Source organism: Cygnus olor, chromosome 1, assembly GCF_009769625.2.
Source record: "Cygnus olor isolate bCygOlo1 chromosome 1, bCygOlo1.pri.v2, whole genome shotgun sequence".
NCBI lineage: Eukaryota > Metazoa > Chordata > Aves > Anseriformes > Anatidae > Cygnus > Cygnus olor.
The window spans coordinates 64,873,492-64,898,034 of NC_049169.1; the positions used below are offsets into that span (position 1 = coordinate 64,873,492).

Consider the following 24,543-nt stretch of genomic DNA (forward strand, 5'->3'; position numbering starts at 1 on the left):
GCCTTTTGAGAACGGGTTAGAAAGAGGTTGATTCTTGGTATATGCTGGAACAGCATGAGCACTAGCTGGTTTTGGCTGGTAAGTTTCCAACTCTTTCCAGGGTTTGCCTGCAACAACCTGAATTACATGCCCTAACAACCATAACTGACTTTCTCGCAGTGTAGTTAAGATTGTTGTATTCAGCTGGAGAAAGCTTGAATTTTACCCAGTAGATACATAATCAATAAATGCATAGTAGAAAACTGACAGCTTTCTGCTCATCCTATTTCCAAGATCAAGAAAAGGAAACATACATCTTGCAGAAAATCTCAGTTCTCCATGCCACACTCAAAACCTGAACTCTCCTATTTTAATAATCAGTGTATTATTAGTATAAAGTATTTGTCAAAGCTACAAAGATATCTTGCTACAGAGTTTGGAATTTGCTCCGTATTTAGTAAGACCACACAGTCGGTGGGCTTTACTGCACTAGGATTACCGAATCCAGTGAGTATAGATAACTGCTGCAATAGCCAGCACCGACACCAAAATCTTTAACTAGACAAGATCCAAAGCTGAGCGTGGGGGTCCCTGCAGCCTGAGCTGAAGAGCCTAGCTTTTCTGCAGAAAGCTGTAACTCATCCAGGTCCTGCGTGGCTCAGACCCAGAAAAGAGTGCGTAATATGCACTGATTACTTGGTTACATTCAGTTTATTTTGTTCTGATCAGGAATGATGGCTAAGCATTTCAAAATTGTCTGGGAAAGAAAAGTCTAAGGGGAGAAAAGAACTTTATAAATGAAATATATATATTATGTTAAGAGAAAATGTTCTAATGAATCTCAACAATATTTTAAATGCTTTGTAACATAAAATACCAGGACAATCAAATCCAAAATAGCCATTTCAAGAAGAAAAGATAAAATGCTTCATTGTGAAACATTTAGGTGGAAAACTTTCACAAATTTGGTTGAATCAACACAACTTTTGAGAGTTTTATGAAAACTCTATTTTTCCAATAGAAAATGATTCTGTATCATGATTTTTTTGACTAAAACTTCTGGCCAGGCTGTTATAATGCCCCAAGTAAATGTTAACAAACCTTGTTCAGTATTTCATCATCAGTTCTTACAGAACTTAGAGAACACTGAGTTGCTTGGAGGGGAAAAAAAAAAAAAAAAAAAAACTTTCCTGTGAAATATGTATATGTCACAGTTGAGTCAAACTGGCAATAGCAACACCAGCACATATTTGGAAAGATGGACAGTTTTTGTTTCTAGAGTATTCTTCATTCCAAAACAGTCAAAATTGTTTCAGGCTAGATTTCTAAACCTGGAGAGAGGAATGTGCTTGCTTTGTAATGAACCCGGATTGTGTATAGCCCCATTCGTTAACGTTAATGTTCAGTGATTTACAGATCATAATCGGAAAAGAAAATGGAGAATCACTGTTTGAATAGCAGCCCAAGAGAGTATTCATGAAGTTTATATCACTACTCAACAATGTGGTTCAGAAAACATAGTTCAGCAGTTGGAAACACATTGGAAATTGTTTACGTTTTTTCAGATTTTTTCATCTTGGCAAATGTATCCATAGGAGGAAAAAAAAAGAAGACTATTGGCCAATTCCATAAAGACATTGAATGCACGCCACTGATGAATAGTACCATATATAGTTGATGCTGATTCCAAAAGAGATCTTGATCAGTGCTCAGCTATCAAGTTTTACTCTGGCAAAAGTTCAAGTGGTTAGTATCTTACAGTATGTGGTCAAATGATGTCAGCCTCTGTGGACCAGCTGGGCCTACAGGATGAAGAATTAAGGGCTTGTTATCAAAAATACCCTGTGCCTGTGAACAGTCAGGTCATTGGAATCTTAGCAGAATCACTGCAGTGGATCTGAGCTTTTCCAGCTAGGGTAAGGGATGGCTACTGCTTGCTACAGGCAGACCATAAATGCTATTGCACCTTTAAAACTGCATTTAGTCCCTTGGAGTGCACCTAGAATGGAGAGGAAAGCAGAGAAAGCACTGCTTGCCTCAGCTGTATATTTGACAGTTAAATGAGCAAGCAGCCCCATTTGGACTACCTGGTGTTTCTGGAAAGCTTGCAAGTCTATACTCTGGAATATATCCTTGAACTGACTGAGAAATCACAGTGCTGTGGAAGTGACAACTCTGTATGACAAAAAGGATTTAAGGTACCTGGAAAATGCACAGAAAGGACCTTTCTGGTAATTACTTTCCTTTGGGAATCCAGTATCCCTTACAAAGAAAGCAGTAAGGTCACAATGCCATCTAGCAGTGGTGTCCAGGACAAATGGTTTTCGTTCCATTCACTCCCTTCTATTCCAAAGACTCCCATATTGTCTCTGTCAATGCAGTATGGGTCTAAGCAATGTGTGTGCCTTGCAGATGTGTGAAAGTCCAAGTAACAGAAGTAGATGCTGCCCCACCACCATTTGACCCCAAGCCCCTATATACCACAGTCATCTTTAGAAGGAGTTTTCAGTCTACTTGCAATCATGTCTTGACGCTGAGGAAACTGTAAGAGCAGACTGGTCCAGTGCGAACCTCCACTGTGTGTTGCAGATGTTGCAGCCAAAGTGATTTAACTATCTATGTATTTCATCCCTTCATCAAAGTCAAGAGGAGAAGGGTCACGTGCTTCCCCGCGTGATGGAGACGTGGTTGCGTGTGTCTAATTTACCTAACATCTGTCTCCAGCCCTGCCCTTGCTCTTGTTGTGCTCCTGTGCATACGCTGCATTCTGCCAGTACCTCCAGGGTTATCATTCATCTCCTCTTACTCATATCCTCGTCCATGGTGCTGTGTATTATTGAGAACTCTGATTTGGTCCAGCATGTGATCTCGTTGGTTTATAATCCTTTTATTTTTAAGAAAGCAATTCTGCAGCTACAAAGTTATTACCAAGTCCTGGTAGCATAAAGGAATTGAACAAACTGAAAGTTTTGGAAGAAAAGTCAAAGCTATTTATGCAACTGAACCAGAGTGGACATCAAATTTTGTTATTCAAAACTGCTATCAAATCCAGGCTCAAAGAAATAGGGAAAGTCAAAATTTTTTACACAGTACTGAAGATGAAGTTAATCACATCTTTCTTAGTAATATGTGATCAGAAGAAATGTTGCCTTAGTCATTCTAAATGAGCTACCTTTCCATGATCCCAACCACTCAGAAGCACTATCAAAGTATAGGAGAAATTCAGGCTAAAGCTCACAACAACAAATAGCATTAAGTGGTGAATCCGCTTTGCACCACAGGAGAGGAGTCCCACTTTCATAGAGCAGTGGCTGGTTTTGAGGAGTTCCAGATGTCCTCCAGGTTACAGGTTGAGGTATTAAATGTAAATGTCTTTCTTTCCAGCATCTGTGGGTTTGGCTGAAGATGCTAATGTCATTGCTATTTCACACTTCAGATATTCAGAACTACTTCTCACACTGAGTGGAGTTTTAAATCAGCAATTTAATGACCTAAAAGAAAAAAGGTTAATACTCATGTTGTTCTTAATTAGCAAGCCACAGATAATGTGTATAACTAAATTAGAGCCTGGAGTGTACGTTTTGCAGGAGTTATAAAGTGATGATTAATCCTTAAATGAGCATCCCTCACCTGTTCTTTAAACTCAGAGACTGCTCTCCCTTTCAGCAGAGGAAAGAACTTTTTTAAAATTACATTTGCTGAATCTTTCTGGCAAATATGCTGGCCAGTGAAGACAAAAACTGTTGGGTTGTTAATGCATCAAAATTAATTATGCTAGTATAACTGGTTATCTTTGGCATGAGTACAGAGCTTGAGGGACCAGACGTGGCACTGCCCTGTTTGTTACCATGGCAGACAATTATGAAAGAAGTACAGATCTGGACTTGCATAACTCAAAAGCGGTTCTGAGCAGATTGTAAATTTCCAGGTTAAGAGTAACAGAAATACTCCTTTCTCAAAAGCTAAGATTTAGGATACAAAAGGAACCTGACCCACTTGCCGGGGAAAAAGAAAAAAAGTAGTTTAAAGAGTTGCGATCAATGTTTTACTGGCTAACGGGTTTTCACAAACCACTCTGGAAAATTCACTTGACGTGCACTTAACCTGGTACAAAGTGGTAAAAGCAATCTGGGTATGGCACCAGTTTGATATTTTTAGCTTGGACTTTTCTGGCCTTCTGTAGTTGGGGCTCAACATGCAAGCAAAATGGTGAGCAGTTTCTGTGAGACTGCAGTAAACTACTTAATCTGGGTACGTTGGTGTAGCTACTTGCTCCTTTAGATAGTTTTACTTGGAATTGGGGCTTGGTCAAGCTCTGCAGTTAGCTTCAGAAGTATGACTGCTGGTAAATGCTGCTTCTAACTTGTGCAGGGTAAAAAACACATGGGATATGGAGACAGCTCTTCTACTTCACAGGAGTGAAAAGCACCTATCTCAATAATCCCATGGATGCAAGGCTGCAGAAACTTCATGAGGAAATGGCGAGCACCAGCAACCACCTTCGTTCCATACAAATATCGACTAAATACTCAGTAAGGCATAGTGTCTCCTGTCTAGAAAGAAACTTTTTCAAAATCATCTGCAGACCTGAATGCAGTCCAGTAGCTGAGGTACATTTAAACAGTGTGCCAAGCAGTATGCTCTTTGCGTGTGCCAGATGTAAGCAAACCATGATTTATATGTGCAAATGCCTCTGTGCATACGTGCATGTTAGCTCAGCCGGAATTTAACATGAGTGCTTTTGAAAACTTGAATTCTGAGTTGCACTTCCAACACTGTTCTTTCATATTGGAACAGGCTCTGCTTCTGAAAGGGCACAGACTGGAACTTTAAATGAAACCGAGAAAATAAGTTTTAGCTCAGTAACGAATGGAGGTGAGTGCCAGTGAGTCATCTCCGAAGTTTTGAGGGCAGAGGGCTGGACAAGAAATTCCAAACCATTCTTTTAACACCACAAAAATCTTTCTAATCTCTGACCATAACTATGGAGCTGTTCAAAACCAAACTTTGGACAGATGAGAACAGTTTGTTTTTTCAGAACTTAGCTTCCAAATACAGCTGCTGTGACAAATTCATAAACTTTTAACCCATGTCCAAGGATAGCAGTTACACATCCACATCTTCTGTCACCTCTGTGCAGCAACTGAGTGCTGAAAGGAACAAGCACACATGCATTTGTCGGGAGGTGAAAACACTCAAGTGGGTTAGCACTGAAGCTTATTTAAGGATTCTGACAAGGTGCCCTCCAGGTCTAGAGCAAGCAAAACCAGACAGAAAACGGTCAGAATTTTGCAGTGAACTCTGATGGCTGGTGTGCTTCTGTATGCTTTAGTTTAGTCATATAGTCATAGATACTGTTTCAATCCACAGAGAAGACGTGGGTATATCTGATAGTGAGTAAAGCATTACGCAGGTCCTAGTGGCTGTGATGTCTTGCCATCATGGTATGTTCAACTCATAAAGGCTATTCCAGTCACGTGTCATCAGCTCTAATTGCCTTTCTTCATTCTTTCGTGGGATTGCATGGTACAGCTTGAGGCGTCCATTTGTAGCTATATTTGTAGCTTCTGAATTATATCAGTTATTCTGCTAGTCCCCTTTCTGGCATGAACAAATTCTCCCAGAAAGCAGCTACGGTCATCTATATAGAAGTGAAACTACCACTGTGATAAGGTGGTGAAACTACCATAGTGATTCTATAGAACCTGGTAGCATGTGGTAGACTTTAGTACTAGGTTAAAGGTTGGACTAGATGATCTTAGAGGTCTTTTTCCAACCTGAATGATTTGATGATTCTACCAGCAAGAAAGCATTTTCTGCAAAACTCTGGGGGTTGCACCTTGTAGCTATGCTGATCTCAGAGTCCAAAGCAAATGTTCCTGCTATGGGCCTTGTGCTCTTCTACACTCTGTTTTTCATAAGACCCTGTTCTGAGACAAATTAGCTCATTAAGCCAAGCTAATTTAACAAAACAAAACAAAAAAAAAACATTTAGTCCAACTTTAATACGCTGAATAATTTGATGGAAAGGTCTGTCAAACGCCACACAAAAGCAAGGTGAGATGTGTCTCTGGGAGCAGGAGGTAAGGAGGGAGCAAGGGGTTCTGGGCTGAAGAAGAGCAGGACCTCCCCTTTTGGGGAGCAGCAGGCTGTTATATCATCCTGATATGCAAATTTCTGTCTGTTAGTCATTACCTTGGACTGGGGGTGTCATAACAAAACCTTCATTGCTACTGTTGTTAACATTATGACATAAAGGAAGCATGACTTGTTTCACATAATTTCCTTCGTGTAAACAGTGACTACAACTTTCGTGTTTCTGTGTGTTAGGGACACCACCAGTGACTTCTCAACAGCTTTTGCTGTCTGGTGAGAGTGCTGGGCCGGGAAATAAGGGCAGTGGTGACCATAAAAATGACTACAAAGAGCAAGAAGTAATTTTCATGGAAAATACACACTGAGACCCTAAGGAAAGGTGTCATTTATCTCAATATGCACTCTCCTCTTACAGTAACCTAGGTAAGGTCTGTGCAGCGATATTTGATTGTGTGTTTGTGCTAAAAAGTCATAAGCAATCAAGTTAAGCTATAAAAGCTGTCAATGATGCAATGTATTTTCTGGACTGCTTATGTCACGATATCTTCTCTTTGTCGAAACTGATGAACAACTCCTTTGGTTGGTAAAAGCTGTTCTTCCACTGGGAGTTTTGCCAGCATAACAACACCAGCAACATCTTCACAGTATCACATACGAAGTACAGGCTGAGATTCACCAGTAGCCCAGAGTGAAGCAGCATCTTTTATTTTGTGAAAAGCAGCTCCACCATGGAATGGTTCCCTAGAAGAGACAGCCTAATACTGCAAAGTGTGGGTTTGGATCCAAAGCTTCTAGCAGTTTGCAAGTGATCTATGCTGAACTTTTACTTCTAGTCCCTAACTTTTCATGTACTTGTGTGTGCATATTTTTATATTTTTTAAGTCTCAAACTGGTCCCAGAAAACATACAAAAGGTGCCAAGCAGGAATTGCAAGCATAACATATAGAGTTTCACATTAGAGTCAAATAGATGTGCATGAATTCACCCAGTACTTTGCGTATTTGCACAGTGTAACCCTTGGTTACCTGGTTTGTGGACAGGTGCTCAGGTTGTGTATGTGGAATTTCAGCAGTTGATTTACTGAAAACATTAAAAAATAGGTTACTATATCTATGCAAGTTCACTACAAAGAATGCTTCACGCTTGGCTATACATGTTAACTCTTTTCTTTCTGCACCCTCCAACACTTTGCACAAAATAGCCTGTCTTCTACAGAAGTGAACCTATGAAAACATCCACAGAGCATTAATTTCATTTACACCTCCTGAAGGAGCTCATTTGCTGTTTCCAGAAGCCTTTTGTGACCCTCAGATAAAATACACTTGATCTGTGGTAAAATATTATTGTTGTTGTTGTTGTTGTTAGTCTAGTGTTTTCAGTGTTTTTTATTGGAACCTGATGTCCTGCCAAAAGTAACACCCTGAGAAACTTTCAACAACTGTTCCTGGGTGTTCTGTGTATTACTGCTGTTTTCTCATACACTGTCCCTGGGAATTAAATTCTCAGATTAAAACAATGTCAGTCCTCTTCTCTCCATGAAAAGAGAGGAAAAAAAAAGTCAAAAAGCAAAAACAACAACAAAAAAACAACCCACAGTTCAGGCTCTATACTAAAAGATTAGGCTAGCATTTTTTTTTCTGGTGACTTATTATTCATTTGTGCTTTTTTTTTTTTTCATGAACTCCTTGCAAAACAGGTTCAAAAAGTTAAATAAGTTTAACGTGAAGGATCTTATAGCATTATACAAACATTTTGCTTAGCTGTGAATGGCCGGTTAAAGGAAAAATGGTGGAAAATTGGACCCAGACATTCAGTCAGCAACTTTCAACCCTGCAGAGACAAAGAACCTTAAAGAGCTAACTTTATAATGAGGAGCTAAAGTACAGCATGGCAGAAATTAAAGAGGCCCAAATCCCCTTAGTGACAATTGTGTTTTTCAGAGATCTCCTGGGTGGATGTTGCTTTGAGAGACCTTTGGGAAGGGGTGTAGCAAATGAGGGCTTCCTAGGAGATTATATTGGGGAACAAAAGCCTCTGGGCCAGAATAGGAATGGGAGGAGATTAAAGCAGAATAACCCTTTCTCTGATAATTTAATTCCCAAATTCTGCAAATATAGTTGTATTCTGAAAAGCACTCTCATTCAACCACAAAACACCCTCATAAGTCCCTAGAGTGGGAAACAAAATTTGCATGAACTGCAAGTTTCTTATGACTCTTTTGTTACTGCTTCTGGTGTTTATCCTGTCGTTTCTCACTTCAAGATGGCTGAGGGACAAAATAAGTGGGAACCACTGATATGGAACAAATGCCCCGGACTTCATTTGGATTCACTCAGTCTGTATTTTGTACTGCAGCTGGATTCTTATAAGAGTGCAGCCATAAAGCTGTGCCCAAATGGACTCCTGGATGTTTGAGGAGGGATCAAAGAGTTGAGGAGAATTAAGGGTAGGGAGAAGAAGGAAAAAAGAAAGGACCATACAGGATGGACTAGGCACTGGATCCTTGTACTTTGGAGTGCCATGGTTGTTGTAGTTGTCATTAATTGATATGGGCTCAGAGAGGCAGCTCATACTAGTTCCCAGTTTTAGTCCTGTGCTTTAACATTTGCACACATCTAGCACAAAGTTCATTCAATTTTGATCACACTCTTCCTTTTCTGGTTACTGCCTCCTGCAGCAGAGCTCACTGTCATTGCAGCAGATCAGCTTTAGCTGAGGGTGTTTTGTAGTGCCTTTCTGTGCGCTTTTAACAGTCAGTTTCTCTGCAAAACTGAAAATAAATGCAAGTTTGCCCCTTTATGCTTATTCACAGTTTATGTCCTGTCTGAGCATCCTGATACCCGTTTTGATGCTGATGATGAGGTGACCAGAGAAGATGGGCAAAAGAAACTCCTCTCCAACTGTTAATATGATTATCATGACCAGGGACTCTTAATCTATATTTACCTGACAGGAAGATAAATATTTAGGGAAATCATTACAATTGTTCTTCTCAGCTCTTGACCCTGGCACCAAATATTCTTGTTTTCATTGGGCCTTTTGAAAAAGTTTTACCTCGTAATCTACCTTCTGAAGAAAGGCTGCCTCAAAGGATACCTCTTCTATCTTGAAGGCCTTCATTCAGCTACACCTATTACATTGTCTGTAGTTGCGAAGCCTTTCCTCTCCTTCCCTGCCCTCCCTACCTTAATTTCACACATCCTAACACCTCAGCTCCTGCGGCATTTAAGCACAGAATGTGAATTTCCCTCTGCTCGCAGGTATCAACATGTTAGCGTTGACTGTGTGTGTAATACAGGTGCCTTGGGCAAAAGGCAGACCCAGTGCTGCTTGGTAACAGATACAATATTCCCACAGTTTTGGGCCCATGGGATATTATCTATAATGCAGCCAAGAGGATTCACAGAGGCCTACCTGCCCTTCACAATGCACCAGGAGGACAAGCAGCCCTTCAAAGGACATAGATCCTCCCATACAGAGATTGTGATCAGTAAATCACAGCCTTCTCTTAGTCTCTGTATTTTGCTAGTCCTCAGACAAACTTCCCACAAGCGTTGCTCTTGTTTCTGCTGAATCTGCCTTACAATTACGCCCACTGGGCAGATGATAACAAACGAAGAAGCGCCTCATCGTGTGCTGGGCACTGATACAGTATGCATGTGGAAACGGCTGATATAGCCAGAGCAGTTACTCAGCTAGTTGCTGTCCCCTTATTTCTCAGAGGGGGTGAGGAGAATGGGGCTAGAGGCATTGTCTTCTGATTGAAGGATAGCAGCATGCCATTGGGAAACAGCATCCTCTCAAACTGCTCCAGCCAGATCTGCAGCACAATGCACCCACAATGTACTTCATAAACAGATGTATGAAGTCTATGGACATACATGGCTAATTGTACAGGGCTCATGGTAAAGCTGAAAATACATATCAGTGCTACTTGCTCTTGCATAACTCCCTTGAGGTTTAGTTGGCTGAACTTTACTTTTCATACATCATTTGATAATATGTAAAATAAAAAAAATGGGGGGGTGGTGTCCAAAAACCTATGTTAGGCACACCAAAAACAGACAGATTGGGCTCTTAGATTGGAAAAAACAGGGAGGAGAGCAAAGGAAGAAAAAAAATGTTTTTGGATCGCACAAAAAAAAAAAAAAAAGAGGGCTGTTTTGTTATCATTTGGAGCCACAAAGTGATGGATTTATTTTTTTTAAACTACTCTTTGCTGTTGGCAGCTATGGAGGCACCTTTCCCTGCAGCTGGCCAAGCATCTGAGTCAGTTGCTCCCACAGGAGAGATAATGTCCCTGTTTGTACATTGTGCAAGTGAGGCAAGAGGAAGTGCTTTAACACGACCCACTGGGCTCAACCCCTGCCCCACCCTGGCTGTAAACACCTGAGTGCACCACCACCTTGCTGGCCTGTGTCCGGATCCCAAGCCTGTTCCCCACCTGGGGTTCCTCGAGAACTGCCATCTCTTCATGGCCCAAAAAGTGTCTGCCCTGAGACTGACCCAGCTCAGTAACTCAGAGTTGTGCTTGGAGGCTTGTGGCTGGAGGTAGCACAGAGGGGGCTGGAAATGAATCAGAGGACTGCTCAGCTCCACATCACTCACCAAAATCTAACCTAATTAGTAGCCACCAAGCATTGTTGCCATCTGCTCTGGAGTTGCCTGTCTGAGCCTGGTCCTGAGTTCAAATCTCTGCATACAGATACAGATCTACAGCATGCCTGCAACGCTGTCCACATCAGAGATGACACTAGTTATCTTTTTCTTTTTTTTTTTTCATGATCTCAGCAGAACAGTTGTGCGTTAGATGGCTCAGAGATGAAACATGCCTCTTGCTATACTTAGTAGCTCAGACTAGGAAGAAGCGGAGGGCTCCATCTTCTCCGATTTCTGGGGACAGACTTTCATGACTCTCAGTCCTCTCTGTCTATTCACCCCATTTTGCTTACTGGCATGCATAATCTGCCATTTGTGGACTCTTAGCTTTGGCTGAATTTTTACATGTGTCCCTAGGAAGGTAATAGGTCTCTGAGCTCTTTGCTGATTTTCCTTCTTTCTTCTCAAGACCATACCAAGTTGTGAGCTTTGCGGGATTCTGGCCTTTCTTAAATCACAGGCACAAAAGAAGAAAATCAATATCCTTGCACAACCAAAGCAACTCAAACCAAGACGAGCTCCAGCTTTTCCTGCTGTGCTGCCAAGCACCACACCCCACTGGAGCTCTCTTCTGGGTCTGCTCTCCTGGCTGCAGGGCAGGAGGAGGGGACAGGCCTTTAATCAGGGATAAGACTCACCTTATCCCTAATTTTTTTTCTCTCCTTCATGATTTGCTTTCTATACGTAAGGATTTTGTTTGTTTGTTTGTTTTTCTGTGATGCAGAGGTTTTTACCTCCTCTGAACATGTGTTAATATTTTTATTTTGTTAGGCCCATATCTCTTTCCCCCAGGATCTGTGTAGCTGCACCTGGGTATGAGTAGTTTTCTCCCTTGAACTCTGTTGCACCCTTGCTTCTCATCTGAGGAGGAGGGAAGAGGGGCTTCTATTGTGCTGGTGGATTTTGCCCATCCCTCTCTGGATCTGAATAGGCCAGCATTATTTCACAAGTGCTAAATCCACTCACAATGGTTTTAAACGACTGAGCTGCTGAGCAAGCTGAACAGCAAACACCAGAGGGGAAACCACATTTCGTGAGCACTTCAGATTCCTTCAGACCCTACGTGGAGCCATTAAGAGCAAAGTAAAAGCCCTTTGACACAACTCCCTTGGGCAACTTTTTCACAGCCACATGCCAAAAATGGGGACTGGCTAAGGATTTGGTCCAGAATCAGCTCCCAAGAATCTAGCACATGAAGATGAAAATGGAGTTCAAATCTGTTTCTATTAAAAGAGAGGAAAACAGCAGCCTATTATATTTTCTTGTGGCATATTAATTCTTTGCTGGACGTCTCTCTGATCAGTGTAGATTGCCAGTCAAGGTATCACCGTGGGCTAAAGATAAGGAAAAACAAGCACTGGTGTTATGCAGGAATGGTTTGGGTTGTATTTCTGTTTGTATCTATTTTCCTTATTCTTTACTTCTAAGATAGAAAGAACCCAGATTATAAATCTTATGATCTTCCCAAATCATCCCAGAAGAACTAGATCTTCTGCTAAGATGACCAGCCAAGAAAAATCCAAGAAAGGGAACAATTATTCCATTGCAATATGATGGATGAGGGCCTGTCTAAAGGAGCTGCCATTTCTGTCTCTGTCCAGACTCGTGAAGACAGGGGACTTAATTCTTCCTTGGAAGAAGACATAATTGCGCATTCCCTAAACAAGCTCTTTCACAATGATCTGGGTTAGCTTAGAAACTCAGTAATGGAAGTTTCCTAGCCCAGACAGTCTTGATAGAATGATTACTTTGAGCAGTTGCTTTGGTGGTGGTGGTGAGGATGAACCTCCCCACAGTCAGTGCTTCAGCTCCAGTCAGCAAAAATATGTAGACGCAGCCTGAAGTCACACAGGGATGTGGAGGAACATTTAATCTTGAATCAGCTAAAAAAGGGTGCAAACTTAAAGTAGAATAGAGGCATCAAGAGCATGTGTGATCATTCTGAGTCAGAATTTATGTTTAATTTAATTTAGCTTGCTTCACTTTGGCTTTGGGGTTTGCTTCCTACACCAACATGGTTGAACATGACTCTAGCTCCACCAAGAAAGAGGTGCAAACACAGCTGTGTGCCTGTACTTTTGAAAGCTTGTCAACAAAATTTGTTTCCAATTGATGTTAAAGTTACATTCAGCAGGGTAGGAATTGTGTTTGCTTCAATTCTTCAATTAATGTTTTACTTTACATTGTGTGGAGTAACAGAGTGCTCTCCGATGACTAAATACAACAATCTTTTAACAATTTCTTTTTTAAAAAAAAGGAAAAGTGGAGGTTAAGACTTTAGTTGGTGAAAAGTACAGACAGAACCACAGACCACACTGCTGCATGGCAATTCATGTATTCAGTCAGAGATGATCTGGTATTCCTTCCTGCTTCTGTCATTTTCTGCTTGTATGTTCTTGGATATATCAGTGGTCATTTAACTGCCTCTGCCTTGACTTACCCATCTGCAAAATAAGCAGGAAAGCACTTCTTTCTTCATGTAGGGACTGTGAAATTAAATCCACTGATATTTACAAAATGCTTGGAGAACTAAGGACAACAGAACTTGGTTCTCACAAAAATCCTGTGTACGTATTATTTCAGTGTATTTATTTTCTATAGAAACATTCCTTCAGAAAAACATAGGTTACAAAAGAATGGTTGGTTGCCTTTTGACTCTTTTCAGAATGGTAGGGGCAGTTATTTTTCTCACATAACTAAGGTTTGTGGTGAGTTTGGGGATTTTTTCGTTTCCCCAAAAATACTACTTTGACTTGTGTGGCTACAAAGAGAAGAGTCCTGCAAATATGCATAAATATTCACAAAAATTAAAAACCTAAAGAAAAAGAAAAGAGCCCAAACAATCCACAAAACAACACAACATCTCGTTTTCTTGTTCTCATTTCTCTAAAGTAGCTGATAGGTTTCCCCCAGAATTTCCAGCACTCGCTGAACCTTGACCCAAGAAGCTTCATGAGAAATTTCTTCCCTAAGGGTTATTTTGGATAGAAAGTTCTAAGATCCCGAGTATAAAGGTTTTCACAGCTATAATTATAGAATCACACAGCTGATTCATGTAATTTGACAAGGAATTATAATTTGCCTGCTTCAAAGGTGTGTGTCAAGATGTATGGTAACTGGTGATGTGAATCTTGCAGCATCTGCACTGGGGCTATTCCATCATTCTGGTGTACAATTCAGAAGTTTCTGTTGCATGTTTACATACCTGGGGCGATCCAGATTACAGTAGTGTTAAGTTTCATGGAGCTCCTTTCTTGTACTCCCTTTTCTCGGAGAGAGTTTTATAAACATTTGACTCACAAGCCAGGGATGGGGAAATGGCAGTGAAAATGCCCACATGTCCTTTCATACTCAGAGAAGTTCACACTTTTTTTTTTTTTTTTTTTTTTTTGTGGGGGTTATTGTATGCATGGAGCATAACCTGTTGCTGGCTCTCAGAAGAGAGACATGACAAATGAATATGTATTTTTCAGGAAGGGCTGAGAAATGGTAGCTTGGGCTGAAGGCTTCAATTTTTACTGGCTAAATGAGTGGTGGAACTGTACCTGCTTGTCAGATGGAGGTGAACAGAGTAGCAGAGGTATGGTTCAGCTCTCAGGCATGGGATGGAATGAAGCCACAGGAGGCAACTTTTTGATAAAAGACACAAAAATCAATTTATCCATAGTTTAGCAGGTGCTTCACATTGTAAAGGACTCCCACACTCAAAGATGGCTTAGTGGAAGAGTTTGACATTGGCCAGCCAGGAGAAGTGTATGTTACCATGACCATAACCAGGCTCATGAATACTCACTAAATAAAACCCACGCCCTGTGCCCTCAAATCTGTGATGTGCAAGTGTGTGAGACACTTGTCTGTATCTCAGTGTGTAAAACTGGTAAAGGGCAAGAGATGGGGCTGTTAAAGACTGCTGCTGAGGGGAAGGTTGCAGGATGAGGGGGAAGGGGTCCTGATGCACAGGAGGTGGAAAAGGGCTGTCCTGGGCTGGTTTAGTACAGCTGCCAGCTGACCTTGTCCTCTACATGGGGTGCAGCAGCAATGGCTCACTGCCTCTCTTGGCAGAGCAGGGGGCCACCACCACACAAAGCTCCGAGTGTCCCCTCAGCCTTTGGCACTGCGCAGGCGCCATCTTGTTGCCCCCTGAACTGCTTCATGTCCTTCCCACCCCCCAGGAAGACCCATGCCTCCCAGGCCTGCTTCCTCTCCACTACCCTGCTTCAGTTGTAGGAGATTTATAGAGTAGGCACAGAAGTCTGTTATAATGATTATGCTTTTGTAGCCACCGACCTCCGTGGTCCTCTCCCCTTACCTCAGGGAAGTGGCAGTACCCCTGTCCAACAGCAGGCAGTACAGGCAGGTAACATTTTTCTTCCGTCTCCTTACTTTGTGCCCTGTTTTCTTATTCACTGGCCACTGCTGAAACGTTTCTGAGCAAGGACTGTCACCAAAGAGCACAGTGGGACCTCAGTATGGGCCTGAGGCAGCATGAGTGTTCAACAACCCTAGCAAAGACTATGATATAAGTTAAACTGGGTTTCCCAGTTAAGCTGGGTTACTCTGAAATTCTTGCCACAACAGACATAAAGAACTTAGATCTCTTCCTGTGAGCCTCTCCTGGCTTCAGAGGAGATATGTCAAAGATGAATTTGTCTCCCAAGAGGTGCTTTGGCATGTAGCATTGCTGTGGACCTATGTGCAACTGCAGGTAGGTTCTCACCAAGTCCTGGCAGGCAATGTTTTAGATACATCAGAGGAAATTGCTATTCTAATAGCACATCATTGCCTTTTCTTTCTGCTGCAGTGCTATCAGATTCCTATTCTAGCCCTAAACCCAGTGTAAGAACCCTTTCTAGCAAGAGTCCCTCATACTCTTCTACAGGAGGCCTCTGCATGCCGTCAGTGAGAACAGATTTAATGAGTGATATGTCAGTCAGGCTAATTCACTACTTGATGAGCTTTCTATCAACATCCCTTGCCCTTCTTTACCTTCACACGCAGAATTTCACTGTGGACATGGTTTGCCAGCATAGGATCAGACTCCCTCTCTCACTAAGACATTGGTACTTGCCTTTTACCACCCCTCAGCAAGGTGGAGTGCCAGGGGACATCAGCCTCCAGTGTGTAAAGCCACTGATTTCTGTGAGATAACTCCAAGGATCTGATCAACTCCACGTGCCTCATTTTCCCCATATACCCTGAAATGTGGGGTTCAGTTGCTAAAGATGAGAAAATCCCCTTGTCTGGGAAGGGCACAAATGAATGTTCTCTCTAAGTTGGAAGTCTGGGACCAGTTAGAGCTGGTGGGAGGAATGTACAGGGTAGAGGAGAAATGCCACATCTGGCTGGAGAACAAAGGACCCATTACCCAGGCTTAAGAAAAAGTCTCCTTCTTCTCAGCGTCCTGTCATCATGCTGTCTGTCTGCTAGTGTCAGAGTTACAAGTCTCTGGAATCAGCACAGGTAATGCTACACAGACTTTGCAGGTCTGAGGGAGAAGAGCACAGGATCATTCTCACTCCTAAGTGTGATAGCATATTTCATATCTTCCTGTCGACTGACTAGCGCTTGGTGATTCTTCACCTTAACCTCTAGCTAGCCCTAGAAAGGCTTTAGTCTCAAGCAGCAATCTGAAATCTTGCAATCTGAGTGATGTGCACTAGTGAAAGCAATCATTGCTACCATTTGGACCTTCCCTGCTCCTACCGCTGGCTACACCCAGACTTGGACCTTCAACTGATTGATCTGAAGTGAGAGGCAGCTTCTGCTGGAAGGAGAGAACCTGCTACCTCCCCATGCTCTCCTGGCCACACAGACCTACCTCTCCTGGGTGTTGGCCCTTGTCTGATCCTGTCAGGAACCAGTTCAGCACAGCAGACCAGAAACCCTGACAAAGAGTGATGAGTTTTCTCTGAGTTTAGCTCCCTGAATCAGCTTTACCATGGTCAAATGAATGGCACAGGAGGTGGAGTGCACCCTGGCAGTGGGGAGTGGGATCATGCCAGGGGGGCTGTAATAACTGGATTAGTTTTGTTAAAAACATGGTGAGTAAGTTCCCCAAACTCTTGGTGGCTGAGTTGCATGCACTACAATGATGTATGTCACAGTAATAATTATTTTTGAAGCATTTGAGATTTTCTTTCTGAAAGATTTTTTTTTCTCTCTCTCTCATTGCAGACTGGTGTTATACAAACACAAATCACACAGATTGTCCCAGAACCCAAATAACACTACTGAAGTCCACTGGGGCAGGGACACTGCTTGGCTGGTGATGTTATATTGCCATCATTCTAGGAAATTGCTAAACGAGGGTAAAGGTCCTACAGCACTAGAAAGCACAAGCTGGCTGTTGCTGCAGAAGCAGGCAGATAAGTGCCCAAGCCAAGAACTTGTAAGCACGTCACAGCCTCAAGGCACAAGCTAAAGCCATGAAAAAAAATGCAAAACCAAAAGTCTAACACACTCACTGCACTCACTCATCAGGCCTAGACCAAAAGTGGGATGTGGGAGATGGGATTTACAGCGGTAAGTGGGACTTTCCATTTGTTTTGTGGGCGTTTTAGAAAAGTCCCTCCCGTTAGGCCTACAGCTAACTCTATCTGTCTGCAGATAGATTTTCCTGCTGCTGACCTGGTCAAAACCTGAGCACTGGAAGTAATTTATCCAATGATTTAAAACCTTTTTTTCCCTTGCAAGTTGCTTATAAACCTGTCTTTATTCCTGCAGATGTACATAGCATTCAAAGCATTCACCAAAGAGCTTCAGCCAAAAATTTTAGCATAGGGTCTGTTCTCCAGAGTGATTATTTTATCTGTTTACTCTTTTTACTTTTGATGTATGAATGATTCCCTAAATGGTGATGTATTATTTCTGTTTCTCATCCCAGAGGATGAGAAATTTTTTTAAACCAAGGAGTAAGAAACTATAAAAAGAAAGAAGCAACATACACTACATAGTCTCTTTTGCAATATGAATGTGGATGGCATTCATCCGATGCACATCCTTTAAACACCCATTTACACAGAGCATAACACTCATTCATGAATTAGCAAATATGAAAACGCAAACCTAATAAAATTCTGGATCCATTTAGATTCAACCCTAATCTTTGCCTCATTTTGCAGTGTTCATCTGGGGCTTTGACAAACCTAAGCTGTGGCAATAATGTGTGAGTGTTACTGACTTCAGCTGCCCACAGACTTTCTCCTGGTTTCTGCCACTGTGGTGGGAGTGGTAGAACGGATGTCATCTCAGTTGCTCCCATTCAAAGTCTGGTACATTACTTTAAATCACCAATGAAACAGGGTTGTGTTAAGATGCCAAATCATGAACTGCAGCAGCTGAGGTACACAGCTAAACAGATTTAATGGGTCTTTTGCTGCTGAAAAGAACAGCCCTGTATGGCTCTCTCACTCCCCCTGCAAATCTCTATGCAAGGGGAGGGGATGAGAGTCAGGGGGAGTAATAGCATAAAGAAGTGCAGATAAATCAGCCAGAGTGTGACTATCAAGGCTGCACTACTATCTTGATTTGTAAGCCTTTGTTTCCTGAAGCAAAAAGGAATTGGTGATAGGACTTTGTATGTTGTTTCCTTTGTTTCTCTCCCAAACATGTTTTTCTGATCCCAGCTGTCTTGGGATATACTCTATTTCATCACATTATTGGTCTGCCTGCTCAGTTTCTTGTCAATGGCAGATGTTAAATAGGGGAAGATGAAACTTTTGCTTGGAAGCCACAAATAGAAATATCTGGTAAGAAAAATCCATTATTCAAATTAATTTGTGTTAAAGTTTTACCTTTTAACAGGTAAGCTAATCTTTCCAATTAAAATATTTTAATTTAAGCTTTGTCTTAGCACTTGGCTGGCTAGCATAGATCTGGTGAGGATGCTGTACAGCCTTGTGGCTCTTTTTTCCTTTCAGCCTCATTTCCATTTAGCGTCTCTCTGTGCAATTTGAGGTTCTGTTAGTCTTCCTAGAAGCCAAAACTGGAAAAGAGACTTCTTTGAAACACACTGAACAAGAAAAATTTTGTGAGGGAGCAAGTGGATTAATGGGAAATACCTCTTGCTTGTAAAAAACTGTTCTAGGTCTCACTTCTGGTCAGTTGGCATACATCTGCTCTAGTGCTCTCTACTGCAAGATACCACTTGCAGTCTGGTCAGCAACTGTGCTATTGCCTGTAGGGAGCTGAAAAGGGTTTTTATTTTTATCCTGCCATTGGATTATGGGATTTGAAAGTACCTTTTCTCACTTGCATAACTGTAAATATTGTTACTGGTCATAACATTTTCCTGACCTCTTCTCAATGTTGCTCCAATATTTGTCTTTCTGACCTGCTCCAGGAGATGGCAAATTCCACAGGCTGACAACATGCTGGGTGAAGGAGTGCCTCCTGTTAGGGAGACTTTCAATTTTGCTGAGTCAGCTCTTGTTCTGCTCTTTTAGGATGAGCAAAAAAGTGGGTGACTGATCAGTCATCCTTAGAAATGTCTTAAATCTTGATCTCCTATCTCTCCCCTGTGCTAGAGGCTCATATGATTTTTATTGTCTCATTACCTTTCAAGCCCGGCTATGCGAATCTTGTGTAAGAAATGCTAGTAGTTATGGTGCAACTGTTCTGGGACCCTATAAATAAAAATTCCTATTTCTGTATTGTATCACAGTTAACATTCATAACTGTTCCTGCCACTCCAGCCAGGAGCTGAGGAGAAGCAAGTCACACGTCACCGCTCCTGAGTGTGCAGCACACGTTCCCACCAGCTCCTCGTAAACCCACAGCTGGAAACTTCCAGGAAAACACCTGCTCTGCAGTCCGTGCTCAGAGCAGGGACTCAGCAGAGGCTTTTAAATGTACTTTCTACTGAAAGACTTCTTCCCCACCCCCCTCCATCAATCCCCTCATCCCACACTTCTTGAGTCATGTCATGCCAGGACCCTCTGCTTGTCTCAGCTGTACAGCTCTATGCAGTGCTCTTTCCCTCCCCTTCCAACCCTGCATATTTTCTGGTCATAAGAATGCAGGAATCTGTGTGCCTTTGTATACATTTTGTACTTTCTGGTGGCTTCATGAAATCCCTGTAAATTGTTATAGAGAAAATCTCAGTAGCGTGATTTTTCTTCTGGGAACCTGTTTAGAGGTAGATAGAAACACTCTGCATCTTTCTGTTCTAGAAACAGGTCTGTATGCTCTTTTCAATGTTGTAACTCAAGGGAACATTGACCTTTTGGGCTTACTAACCTTTTCTGAGCATTATAAAGACTACTTTTGGCTGAAGGTTCCAAGGATCACTTTTGGCTCTTCATTTAATGTCAAAATGGGTTGAAAGAGAAAAGTGTGACTGCAGAAAAATCTCAGGTCCTGATTTTTCCATAGTTTATGAGCATTTTAATCTGTGAAGCTGATTTTTTTCATCTATAAAACCTGGGATAAAAATCCAATATAGACCTGAAATTTTCCATTGTGCAGAAATATTTAGTATCCAAGGAGTTAGTTTGACTTTTTATTTAGCCCTTTTTTTTTTCTTGTGCCCTCTGTTCCCGGTTTCTGGGTTACTGATTTCTATATTTTTCCCTTTTTACCTAGTTCTAGGAAAGCCTAACGTCTCTCTTTCTGAGTGCTACATAGAATATATTTTCAACAATTGTCAAAGCCACCTGTATATTTTCCTTAGTTATGGTATCTCTTATCTGAACTTAACTGTTACAAGGTCTTAAAAAACTGCTCTGCACCTTGTATCTTAGGGGAGGTGAGCCTTATTTTCTGCAGGATTGGGGATCTTTGGTCCTTCTTTCTAGACCACTTATCTAGCACTAGGATAATGTAATTATTCCCAAGGGTTCTAATCTTACATTATGGCTTCTTTGACGTGGGCCAAAGAGTTAAAAATTGAGACAGACTTCCCCACTTTCAAGTCTGAGGGCTGCTAAGACCATTACAGACAGAAAAATCAGCTGCAGAATTTGGACACTGCTGCTGACCTTCCCAGGGCTGGAAGCTGTGACCCAGGCAATGCTTCATGGTCTCCCCTTCCCTGGAGTTGGCTGAAGTGCAAATCTGGACTTGAACTTCTGATGTTTGACAGGTGTTTGTGATCTGGGGTTTTGATTCCATTTCATCTCTAACAGTCTCTTTTTCCAAAGCCTTGGGCAGTTGCCCTTTCCTAAAACACATGCTGAGCACAAGAAACACCCTTCTTAAAAAACACAAACACCCAGAAGAGGAACACAGAGAACTGAAAGAGCTTTATCAAGAAGTTTTGTTTTCTATAAACCCCACGTAGGAAACCCTGGCCTCTGCGCTCCCTCAGCATTTTCTGTATTTACTTCTTCTCCTCCTCTCCAGATCAGGAGCACTTTCTGCCAAACAGAGAAAGGCTTTGTAAGATGAGGAACGGCTCAGATTTTTGCAGCTTGTAAAGTATGTGCTGCCTCCTTCTGAGAGCTGAACTCTTAATTTCTGCCCCTGCTGCCTCTCATTCCCCCAAAAAGCAGCCCTTCTTAGTAATATCCCCAACTTCTTTCCCCGACTCTTTTGGAAAAAGGTTCGTAATAGCTCCTGCCAGAAAAGGGGCAGAGATCCTGCCACTGGCTTTTCTTCAAAGGAAAGCAGAGGAAAAAAGCAGCAATGTGTTTTCAAGTGAAATTAGCTGTGAAAGCTGAGGAGCAAGTGGTAGGAGGGATGGATATTTCCCCCAAAGCGGGGATCTTCCCTCCCACTTCTCCCTCCCCCGGGTATTTCCCCAAGATGGACTCACTTGAAGGTTGATGCTCTCCCCTTCTGAGGCCATCCTGCTGCCCCCAGGTCTCTTCCTCGGTGGACCACGCAAGGAGCGGGGCACTCTGCGCTCCCGCAGCCTCTCTCCTCGCTGGACCAGGACGCGCAGCTGCTGGAACAGACCTGCTATTCATCTGCTGGCGGCCGGCTGCCCGCCTTGGCATCGGCTGGGGGCCGAGAGAGGGGGTGGCACGCCGATTCTTCATTGTCCAGGCAGCGCGTGGAACAAGCGTCCCTCTTAGACTTTCCATGACAGTTGTGTTCGTTACGTGTCTGCGCTACCTCTCAGAGTCCAGCTGAGCCTCATGAGCTCACTTGGGCTGGGATGCGGTGATGCAGACAGTGTACCAAGAGATTCCTGGCATGGGCTGTGCGGCCACGGCAGCGATACCCAGCTCGACCTCCCTCACCAGCAAGCAGCAGAGAGTACAGATGAAAAACTAACAGGTAAAGAGATTAGGTCCAGAAAGTTGTGCCAGCTAGCTGCTGCTGCTGCAGCAAAGATATTGTTACAGCTGAGATGAAATTTCCACTTCACTCTGTTTGTAGTCACTTCTTCTCATTTTTCTCCGCAGCCAAAATGCCCTTCCTTTCCCTTTCCCAACACTTTTTCCAGCTTGAATTTGATATGGCTGGTCTCAGCTGGAATGAAATCCTGCTTTTCGCTGAAGTTAAAAACAACTACAAATGACACTAGAATGGAAATATATACAGCCAGAATCGAGCCATAGTATAGGAAAATAAGTATTAAGTGAAAACCTCAGGCAGAAAAATCAGTGCAATTCTCTAGGTTTCAGAGGAACTCCGCTACTCTGTACTGCCTGCAGATCAGGTAGGTTCGTCTGGCTTTTTGAAGGACAATTTCTGCAGTTACAGTAGCATGGAAAATGTATGGTAAGTAATATAATCTGTTTAAACAGTTTAACCAAATGCATGTCCTAGTACTCCAGCTTTATAAAAAGTGCTGACAACTCTGTCAGTAGACGATCCTGTCACACTGATGCTTCCCAGCAAAGGCCTAGGTTTGCAGTGATAATACCAAGTGCTTAGTACTGCAAGTTCACTGCAAAGTGCTGATGAACTTACTCTGCCTGAATTCCTCTCTACCAGCTTTTTTTTCTTCCTTACACATCTATGAGATGAAGAGGTGAGATATGTCCAGTAAGTGGCCAACGCCATACAGAAAAGCAGGACTAGGACACAGCTCTTTTGACCCTTAGGCTGTGGCTCCACAGCAGCTTAAGCCCACCTTGGTTAGGGATGCTGCAGCCTTGCCCAGCTCACCCCTCACCTCTGGCCTCTCCTTGGGCTAACATCAACCAGCTGGGAGCTGACCCAGCCACAGGCTTATCGGGGGCAAGGAAAGGAGCGTACCCACACAGTTCCTATGGAGAAAGGTTTTTGCTACTGTCAAAAGCTCTTTTGCTCCATGACATGTCTACGTGCAGTGGGTCAAGATTTCTTTCACTGGGGAGCAGTTAATAGTTCAGATCCTTTTCCCCTCAGGCCCTTTGGGCCATATGGAGGTTCCACATCCCTGGCAATTCTGACTTACAGTAAGGGATAAAGCAATAACTCTTCTGCTGAAAACATAAGGCAGAATTGTCGTTTGGACCAAATCTGGGCCCCTGTCCAACACCTAGACATGCACTCTATAAACCAACTACTTCCCTTCTAAAATGTATAACAGAAGCTACAGCAACTGGCTTCTGTATTCTTGCTTTCTTTTGTTTTTATAACAGTCAGTTTTCAGATTTATTGTCGTCTTCTGAAAGAGAATGAGACAAAAAGATTTTGGTTCATTTAAAAGATATGCCCTGCTTACGGAAGTTTAGGTGAGGCTGACTCTATAATCACAATGAAAGCCACCTTCATGGCTTCTACTCTTGAATGAAAATTAAGATCCCTGTGGCTTGCTGTCAGTTAGGTGATTGTTTGAATGTTATGTTAGGCTACTCATTGCTACTTTTCAGCAACTGATGACTTTTTAATTTTATTTTTTATTTTTTTTAAGGAGCACTTAAACCGAAATGCAGGCATCTGCTGCCATTGACTTGCTGTGCTGATGGGAGTCTGTATGTTAAAAAACAACTCCCTGAAAGTACACTATTGCAGAGACGTTAATATAGAAAGTTACCTGTTTCAAAATACTTTTCTTAGGGTAGTCTATGCAAAAAAAAAAAAAAAAAAAAAAAAAAACAACCAAAAAAAAATCTATGGTTGCTCTATTTATAAATATGTCTTGGTTATTAATAGATAATTTATACTGCATATACTGTGTTTGTTGAGGCCATTCCTGGGAATCAAAAGCAGTTCATGTTGTGCAGGTTCTTTGTGGACAAATCTCCAATGAATGACCCATGAAGTCTGGCCAAAGTTTCTGAATCCCCACATGTCATAAGCATAAAAACAAGTCCAAAATAGCTTCTGGTAGGCAGACAGGAATGAAGTATCTGCCACTTTATTTGGTAGATAGACAAATATCACTAGTGAACTATCTTCAGACAAGACTGCATGATCTATAACAATAAGCCCTTTTATAACCAGTTTTTCTTAGCACTGTATCTAAATGCTATGATAGGGTTTTTTTCCTTACTCTCCAAAGAAGTATTGCAAAGAGTAATAGTCTTGCACTATGTCCTCAGAATACCTACAGAAATCAGTCAAACTTTATAGTAATCCTTGTGTCCTTCACTTCAGTCAAACTAGGTTCCCAATTTGCTCTCCCAAGACAGCATGAAAGAGTTTTTCTGCAAAGCATGTTAGCAATAATGGCTGTATCAACCTCCCTTGGACTGTCTGGAGCCAAACACATTAGAATGAGAAAACTTCAAACAATAACATTTTTCTTGGAAATTTTTTGTGTATGTCACCAATAGCAAAGCTCAGAACTGGAAAATGAAAGAAAAGAATGAAGTGGGTTTATTTTAACTTGAATTGTAATAGCTTACCAAGAAAGGATGCCTCAATGAACACTGATATAACTAAGATTTACTTGTTGCTAAATCTGATGACAAAGAGCTAAACTTTTCAAAC

The 24,543-nt window shown here is 42.0% G+C and overlaps 1 protein-coding gene across 2 annotated transcripts in view; it reads right to left on the bottom strand.

The window, feature by feature from the left end:
* The window catches only part of NINJ2 (ninjurin 2), a 47,138-nt gene extending 25,241 nt beyond the window's left edge, over positions 1–21,897 (bottom strand). The window contains exon 1 of one of the 2 annotated variants that reach the window (XM_040562502.1): positions 21,488–21,897. Coding sequence is in view for 1 of the 2 variants with exons in the window: in XM_040562482.1 (XP_040418416.1) it covers positions 21,488–21,520 (33 nt within the window). In the remaining variant the exon portion in view is untranslated. The remainder of the gene's footprint in view (positions 1–21,487) is intronic. The other variant, XM_040562482.1, reaches the window with a different exon arrangement.
* Between the last annotated feature and the right edge of the window lie 2,646 nt (positions 21,898–24,543).